The 9,186-nt window shown below is 45.0% G+C and overlaps 1 protein-coding gene across 1 annotated transcript in view; it reads left to right on the plus strand.

Moving 5' to 3' along the window:
- VIT (vitrin) overlaps window positions 1–9,186 on the plus strand; it is a 33,104-nt gene that overhangs the window by 14,942 nt on the left and 8,976 nt on the right. The window contains exons 9-12 of the mRNA XM_010082040.1: window positions 3,317–3,355; window positions 3,456–3,512; window positions 4,158–4,220; window positions 7,441–7,488. Coding sequence (XP_010080342.1) covers window positions 3,317–3,355; window positions 3,456–3,512; window positions 4,158–4,220; window positions 7,441–7,488 — 207 coding nt within the window. The remainder of the gene's footprint in view (window positions 1–3,316; window positions 3,356–3,455; window positions 3,513–4,157; window positions 4,221–7,440; window positions 7,489–9,186) is intronic.

Genomic DNA, 9,186 nt, shown 5'->3' on the forward strand with positions numbered 1-9,186 from the left:
CCCTCGTGTAATTGACAGCAGAGTGGCGGCTGCTCAGAGCTCTGCCTCTCCATCCAGAAGCCTGCTCCCATTCCAGCCCACAGCCTGCAAGTATTTCGAGGTGTTTTCCCATACAACGTGTAATTGCCCAGCTGTGCGGGCAAGTAAAGCAGAATATTTTCAACTGTTTACAAGTTTCTGAGCATAGGGACATGATTGCTTTTGAATGGAGCTGGGCATCACTAGGTGTTATGCTCTGTTGCTGCTGCTGAGTGCCTTGAGCTCGGCTTTGCTCTCATATGTAACTGCCATCATCCCTGCTGCCAAGTCATTCAGAGCCAAGCACATGGCAGGTATCTTTTGGGCAATTCAGGTCTGGAGGGAAAGCATCATTAAATCAAATGTAGCTGCGAGCCTAGAATAAGGGCAGGGGCTGGAGGGGTTAAACTTACCAAGTCAAATGTGCAGGTATATGTACAGCAGGATTTACAGAAGTGCCAACGCAATTCAAAGGGGTTTAAATTCAGTGGGAATCTGCATCATTCAGTACCTAATGTGCCTGTAAACCTGGTCTTGCTTGTTGCTTTCTTTTCTATTCCCTATTCCCACAGGCTGAGCCCAGAATAGTCCGTTATTGTCTTTACTAGCAATTAGGAAACTCTCTTTGAGGTTCCCCAGTCAGTGAAAGATGTATGTTGATGGTAAAGTTCTGGCAAGACTAAAATCAGTGGGAAGGTTGCATTTGTCTTTAGTAAGACCAGACCTTTATTCAAAAAAATGAAAGACCAATAATAAAAAAAGCACTCACTTTCCAAGACTTTTTTCAAGTCTTTCAATGGTCACTTCTTCGCAGTTTGGATCCATCTTTCTTCACAATTTTATTTACTGAAGTTCCAAACGTAAATTCACTCCCAAAAGATTAAAATGATCAGACGTAGGGACAGGTTATCGCGAGCTGGAGGAGTGGCAGAGACCTAATTTCACAGCCTTCATTTCTAGGACCTTGTCGGGCATGTCTGTACTTGGTATCTGGCTTCCTAAATTCTCCTGATCTCTTCTTGATTCTAAAAGAGAAGAACTACCTAAAAAACCCCACATAAAGTATAAACACAGTTTTGAAGCAATGACCGTAGACAAAGCAGTTTATGAGCTTTCTCTGTCTGAGGAACCTTTGGGACTCACTCCTATTATTCAGGCCAGAGTTTCTGATGATGATGTTGGCCTTCACCAGAGTTTGGCTTGACCAGGCAGAATCAAATGTTCCCCTTTCCATCTTGGCTCACAGGGACTGGGAGATCTACCTCTCCCAGGGCATTGGTAGTTTGCCTGAAAAAGACACCTCTCAAGTAACTACCCTTGAAGTGGAGCAGGGTCAGAATGAGCACGGCTGTGGCTGCTGTTAGCTCTGGCATTTCCGTTCCCAGCCACTGGCACAAGTTCCCAGGGGCAAAAGAAAAGCAGGACTTGCTGCTTAGAGCTTTAGAGCCAAGGCAAAACTCCTCCATGCTACCTGTTGCTGTTCGTTCCCCTTTATCTTCTGTTTGTCAAAGATGCAGAAAGAGGAAAACTACCTGAGACTCTGCTCCACTGCAGGACCCCTGCTTGAAGGACTCGATGTGGCAAAACTGCTCAATTAAAAACCACTGGTGTGACTCGCCCGACAATGGGTGGCTTATTCCTGCCATGCTCAGGCACTGAGCTGGCAACCAAGCATCAAGCAGTAAGCGCTTGAGCATCCATCCACCACTCCCACCCCTCCACAACCACCGTGTTTACCCCAGCCAGCAAAGGCACAGCAGAAACCAGCTCACGGGGAGATGGTGGTAACACGCCTTTAGGGGGTACAGCAAGAAGGAACAGCCCCAAGGCCCCTCACAGTCAAAAGGAGCACAGAGAGAAATCCAGGGTGCTAATACGGGTGTGGGGACTAGGGTTAATTCATTTTAAAAGTGGCACAAAATTATTTCTGCTGACCTTGTAAACGGTGTTACGTACACATTCAGGCTTGGCTGTGGCAAACCCGAAACAAGGCGAGCTAGTGTTACGTACACATTCAGGCTCGGCTGTGGCAAACCCGAAACAAGGCGAGCTCTCAGGCTCAGAGTTAGTTTTCTTCCACCGCTTTGGCACGTACCGATCTCCCGCATAGAAAGCGTGCCCTGCACAACACTGCTGCACAGACAGACTTCTCCCTCCCCAGCCTGAAAACCCAGCCCAGGCTAGCTGTGACACCTCTGGATCCAGAGCTACGAGCTCACAGAGCTGAAAAGCCTTGCCAGTTCTGGCAGATGAGCCTGTTATTTCCTTAAACAGGACCTCTCTGGCTTCTGGAGTTGACAAGGTCTCTCAGGACAGCTCCTGGAAACCCCATCAAAGGGCTCCCAGTGGCCTGTGAAGGTTCGAGTTTGGGTCAGACACAAGCTATTTGCTGTCACCTAATTTTGCAATATCAAGTTCCCAAGAAGGAGCAATTCCTGTTTTCTGAGACAACTCTTCAAAATGGTCTGTTCATGAGATCTTACTGATGAAAACATCTCAGGGCCCTCTGTCCAGTGTTCACAGGAGTCAGCTACAACATTCCCACTGATTTCGCCCGGCTTTGGGATTAATCTTTCTGGGAAAACTAATGAATAAAGGCTTGTTAGAGGATAAGTTTGTTAACAAGCTTCTTAAGAATAATTAATGAATTGAAAGGCCTGATTAAAGACATGTTTTTCTCTGTGAACGCTTTGAGCCTTTAGTATTTTTGAACAATGGGAATTTAATAACCCCATCACCTTGAAAAGAAGCCGTTTGTGTAGATGGTGGTGAAGACATTTCAGACACATGAATTCTCCCGCGTTATTTTTGTCAGTGTCTCGTTATTTCCAGCCTGCCTGCTCGCTTGTGTCCGCCCACTCTCTGCAGAAAGGGTAGGATCTGGTCTGGGGGGTTGTTTGAGGTTTAGGGCTTTTTTTAACCTCCCTTACACAACCAGCACAATTGGATGGTGCAGAAATAGAAATAAACATAGATAAGCAGTGTGAATGAGAGGAGGAAAGTGACAAGGGAAAGCAAATCACAGCAGTGACTACGAACCTTTTAAATGCAGACCAGAGACGTGTACAAGTCATATTCATAACTGAAGGGAATGTTAACTCAGCTAATCGATACGATAGACAGAAGAAGGTAATAAATTTTTTAAGCTGGCTCAAAATATACAGAGTTAACATCTGAGAAGGTGTATTAATGAAAGCTCTCTATATATGAACCATTAACGCTGACAGCTATAAAATAAGACTTGGTAAAAAATCAAACATGGTATAAATCACACTTTTCCATTTTGATGTCTACTCAGGACAAGTTCAGGCTGCACAAGGAAGAGGACAGAATACAGGTATGCCTTAAATTAATAATAACTAGTAATTTGTATTGCTAGAATACTGGGAAACCTGGTGTTTAAGTTACATGTACTAACCAGTGTAACGTTTTCAAAGCATTCAGGGGCACTTCCACCTCTGCAAGTAACAGGAATATTTTACGACCCAATACAGGTAAAGGCATTACAATCCCCTCTCTAAGCCCTCCCCGTAGCTAGTTCCACCACTCACACCTGCCCAATCACACCCTAAGGCACTGTTGTTCACTCCTAGCCACGTTCATGGCAGGGTGCAGCGAGAGCAACCGTCACTCTGGTTGTGCAACAACAGTGTAACTTTTAGGAAAAAAAAGAAATGTCAATAACTAAAATTAGAATTGTTCTCAAAATAGAATTCTAAAACCATTTATAAAGGTCTTTTACGACATTTGCTGTTGCAAATGAGAAGGGAACTTTGCGTCTGTGTCTGTTTGGGGATGAAGGTCTGGCCCTGAGAGGAGATGGGTGCTTTCAGCTTCCAAGCCCTGAGCAGGATCCGCATCTCAGGACCCACTACCCTGTGTTCCCCTGCACAGGTGTATAGCTACACTGCACAGCACCTACTAACAGTTAAACTCTCTTCTTCTGCTTCTGCCAGCCTCTTTCAGCTTTTAAATCCTTTTTGTTTTTCTTTTAAATCCATAGTTTCCATTTTCTTTTTCCATTTGGTTTGAAAACACATGCAAAAAGACAGTTTGGGGTCACCACACCCCTTGAGATGACACTTCTCTCTCCTCGCCCACTGGCATCTAACCTCTCGCCTCTTTGTCGGCTCATGCAGGTATTCAGCGCCAAGAGCCTGTCGCTGCCTTCCGGAGGGCCGCCAGCTCTCCAGCCCACCTGGGTGAGCAAGATTGCTAGCAGCAGCTTTTCTGCTCTCTTTCTTAGTTTTAGCAACCCAAAATTAGCCCTCAAGGACTACTGCAGATGGCTTTTGTGTGTCCTGGAGGAGGACCAGGGTGAGCTTCACACTCTGAATGCCAACCAGCAGCTTTTGAAGGGCAAAGGACAGCTTGGTCACTGGTGAACTGTTCTTTCAGCTGGGAATCAGCATCTACCATAGTGCTTGCAATTTTCCCAATTTTAGTCAAAACAGACAGAGCCGTGCTGCGGTGGAGCTGACCCTGAGCACAGGCACCCAGACCTCTGGGGAGGGAGAGGCTGCAGCGCCTGTGGGTGCCCCCGGGGCCATGGGGGCTTTGTGAGAGCTGGGGAGCACGGGAGGAGCATTGCAACAGGAGAGAGCAAAGTGGTTGTTGCTGTTGAGATCAGAGGATGTTATTATGCAGCAGGACTTTCTGGATAATATGGGCCAAGTCAGTTTACACAGCAATCTCCCCGTCAAAATTACAATTTGTAGTTGATCTCGTTGCAGCATATTTAAATGGATGCGTTCCTCCTCCTAAGATTTACTCTGTTCCCTCACTTTTATACCTCTCCTAGTTTAAGTCTCCTCTTCCCTCTGGTTTCCATCTGTGTTTGTCTCTCTCATATCCTTCTGGCCATACTGATTTATTTTTTTTCTCCTCTCACAGTTTTTGTGCTCCCCCAACTCCCTCTGCCCTTGTCAAAATCCAGTGCCCACCTTTAGAGGGGAGACCGGGGCCCAATATTTGCCTGTGCAGAACAGCAGAGCAAATATGTAAACATGCCAGTCATGGCAATGCACTAATTACGTGACACCCCATATAGGGCAGGGACAGCCTGTGGTGACAGTCCTGCCTTCCTGGCAGGGCTGAAAAGGGCAGAGCCCTTACCTCTGGACCAAAGGGTGTGCTGGCTAATCCTCAGGCTAGCCAGACCTCTGACAGAGAAGCAGGGGAACACAGTGCCGAGTCTTGTTTAGATCAAAATCAGAGTTTGACCCCACCTAACTACTTAAGGCACCTTAAGGTTCCCCCAAAGGTGATTACAAAGCACAAATTTTCCATTATGAATGATTGTTTTCTCCATCACAGAACAAGAAGGGAAAAGCCCACAAACACATACTTGCTCTATCTCCCATGATTCCTGATCTCTTTTTCAGCCCAAGTTTTGGCAGCTCAGATGCGTTGCTTCCAAGCAGCCAATTTTTCTAATGATCAAAGGGAAATTCCTGAACAACTCCTGGCTTTCTTGGAAAAGAGAGTTGTTTTTCTTGATCCTAGCAAGCGTGCACATGCTGCTCTGCAAACAGCAGCGATCAGTTCTGCGGGTTTGGCCAGGCTGTCGAGGAACTTTCTCCCATCAGCTCAGGTTAGCAAAAGGGTGTGCTGGGAAAAACACCCACCCCAACACACCAGTTGCCTGCACAGGTTCTTGCTGCACATTTTTCAGAAGGTCTCAACTCTTCCAAGCTCTTAACAATGCACATTAACTCTCTTGAAAACCTGTACTCAGCCCAGAATTTTCTTCAAGACAATTATACAGAAGAGTTGTGGTGGTGGTGTCTAAAAAAAAAAAAAAAAACCAAAAAACCAAACAAAGAAACAGTCTTGGAGTATTTTAAAAATCAACCCTTGACTTATTATGGGCACCATCAAGAGAAAAAAAAAACAAAACGCCCTAGCTATTATGAGCTATGATGAGGATAATCATTTCCCTTTCAGATAAGCATTTCATTGGGAAATTTCTCTGTTATGTGTCCAGGACTGCATACAAGAAATAGAGCTTTTGCCTGGATGTACAGGTCACTCAGCTGTATATTCTGCATGTCTGCAGCCAGGTACCCAAAACCCTTGGCACTTATCTAGTGTTTTTCTTCATTAAGAAGGAAAAAACAGGGGCTTTCTCACCACAGAAAATTTTAAAAGGGTGTGAACCATGAGCAGACTGCTCGAAGGGGTCGGGGCAGACTGGGGCAGTCATCTGAGTTGAAATGGTTCTTGAGAAGAGTGACTCTAGAAAAACTTCAGCATTGCTACCACTGACAAAAAACAGTCCTTTCCTGGAGTTACCAAAAAGCGTCTGTCTTTTTTGAGCTTAAACAGTTCGAGAAGTTAGAGGAGCCTGTGCTGCAGTCACTGAGGACAGTCCTTGGCAATAATCTGGCAGCAGACACAGACCTGGATAAGCAGGACAGGCACGTTCCCTTGCTCGTGTCCTTCAGCTCACATCCTTACTTGTGAAGAAGAGCTGGCAGATCTTTGCACAGCTCCTTGGGTGGCTTCACGTTCTACTGCTTTAAGCACCTTTCCCCCCTGCAACTCACAGACCAACATATTTGCAGAGAAGACTCAAAAAGCACAAGGTCTTCTTCATGCTCCTTGGCTGTTTTTTGCATCTGGGTAAGCTGAAAAGTAGCTTCATATAAGGTTTGGTTTTTTGTTTGTTTAGGGTTTTTTGGGGTTTGTTTTTTGTTTTTTTTTTTTTTGCAGTCACTGGACTGCCCCAGGAGGGTGAAGCACACCTTCTGAGATTAGCTCCTCACAAGCTGGTTTTGCTGAAATCTGTTGTTCTTCTCAGGGACAGAATTCACAAGACACATTTGCCACCAGCTCTTCTCTATGGATAGGGTCTTCTTGCCCCTAGCTCCAGTTGCTGCTGTTTCCAAAATTCTGGCAAACAACCCTGCCCAGGTGGATGATACACTAGGAATATTCCTCCCTTGGAGTTTATTTAAGAAAGCAGCAATTTTGATGAAGTTTTCCATGCCTGATAGGTGGCAAGCAAGATGTAGGCAACTTCTTTGTGTTTGGATGGGTTCAGGGGATAGAAGACTCCACAGATGAGAGGTTCTTGCAGATTTTCAGTGGAAAACAATTAAGCCAAGCAAAAGCATACTGAATTCGGTATACTTGCATCAGTTTCAATGCAATTTAGAGGAACAAGACCAAAACAGATCTAAAGAGGCATATTTGAAATAATGAAAAAGATTAGTGCTCTGGAGGCAGTGATTTGAGGCTCCTAAATATGGCTTGAAACGTGCACATAAAGGTTCCCAGGTTTAGTGATTTCCTCAGCTCCCAGCTGTTAATGATAACTCACTGTGTGAATTGACCTTTCTGAATTGAGTCAGAGCTTTGCAATCTCTTGTAATTCCATTATTTTCAGTAATAATTTTTCTTCTCTTTCATGTGTGAAAGCAATGGAAACAGACTTGTGGAAACCTGGATTGAGCCTTTTGGACACAGGTAAATATTTAAAGCATCCAGTAACTAGCCTGGGAGTGATTGTTTGCCATCACACATGGGGAAAGCTAACTCTGTTCATCAGGCCCATGACACTGCTGGTAGCAACCTCATTTTAAGGGGTAATTACAGTATTTAAAATGATAAATGAGATATGTAGTTTACAGCTTAGTAGTTAAAATTATTCTGTGCTTGCATCAGTCTCGAATTCCTGCCTAAAACAGAAGCAGAGCAGATGAGCTCTGGAAGGAGCTGGCAGCTACGGTGCAGGAAAGGGGTTTCAGCAACTGAAATCCATTTGTAAATAAGAAGGTATTTTGGGAATGCCACAGTTGGGACAGCAGTCGAGAGCTGCGATCAGGGAAGAAGGATGACAGATTATTCTGACGTCAATGTACTTAGGAAAGACATTCAGATAAGAAAATAAGGATTTAAGCTGGGCATGAAGAATAATGAGCATCACTGAAATTTTCTGATGTTTTACCCTTAAAAACTGACCATATAGAGATGTTAACAGCATTTGTATAATTACTGGTGAGTGAGGGAGAAAACCCCACTAAATTTGTAGCAGGCTCAAGTAGCAACAAGATCAAGACCTTCACAACCCTTAATCAGGAGCAGTTACCAACTGCAGATTTTATGCAGGATCTTTTTATGCAGAATTATTCAATATTTAAGGGGTCCCTTTCCTTGGGAACATTCAAAGCAGACAACACAAACTACAGGACAATTCATTCTGGGTACTCTCTCTCTTACGAGGAGCTGGACCATCCAACAGATGTCTTTTCCATCACCAGTTTTGTTGCTGGAGGGGGCCGTGCTGGTGGTCCTTGTAAAGAACATTCCCTTGAACGCTCTGCTTACTTCAAAGCTGAGGCATGACTAATCCTTGCACTGGCTGTGACGAGCAGCACAGCCCTTCTGCATTAGCTTGCAAATCCAGTGTCAGCAGCCACTGTCAAAATTTGCATCATCCCAACCATGACCTGCTCTCCCTTCCCCAGCAGCAGCAGTCTGAGCCACGGACAAGGAAGGGTTTCTATCTGCTGAAGCTTACGCCTTCGGTGTTCTTATCTAGAAAAAGCTACAGCCCTAGGGCCAGGGGTGCAGAAGGGTATTTTGAGGCAGAAAATGACAGGTTGCATTAAATGCAATGAGAGGCTGGGCATGGGGGAAGCGATGGTACATTAATAGTTTCTCAGCAACTGAAGTGCCCGCACAGACTAGTGCGATGAAGTCTGACGAATTCCGGCTGTCACTTCAAAGGAATGGTTTCTAGCATGGATGTAGTCACTGCTGTCTTACTTAAATGAATGGGAAGTTTAATCAGCATGGACAGCTGTGACAATCAGTGAAGAGAACTTTAATTAGCACGGAGCAGACTGCCCATGCAGCGAGCTGAAATTCCCATGGCAATTACAACATTAAATTGCACTGCGGAAGAGGGAGGCCTGGAGAGACTGACCACCTCCCCAGTTGGTTGGGGGAGATTATTTGGTGTGTGACCTTATTGTTACACTAAGCACAAATCAGCCAGCTGACCCACAGCCTTCAAGAACTGGTAATTGCAGTGGCAAACAAAAATGAAAAGTGCTGCATTGCCTATGCTTGGGTTTTCCATACCGGCAGCTGTATGCCTGGGTAAGAAATATGGATTTTATTGGATGCAGATAAAGGCATGACGCAGATAACTGCAAATTA

Source organism: Pterocles gutturalis, unplaced genomic scaffold (genome assembly GCF_000699245.1).
Source record: "Pterocles gutturalis isolate BGI_N339 unplaced genomic scaffold, ASM69924v1 scaffold9979, whole genome shotgun sequence".
NCBI lineage: Eukaryota > Metazoa > Chordata > Aves > Pterocliformes > Pteroclidae > Pterocles > Pterocles gutturalis.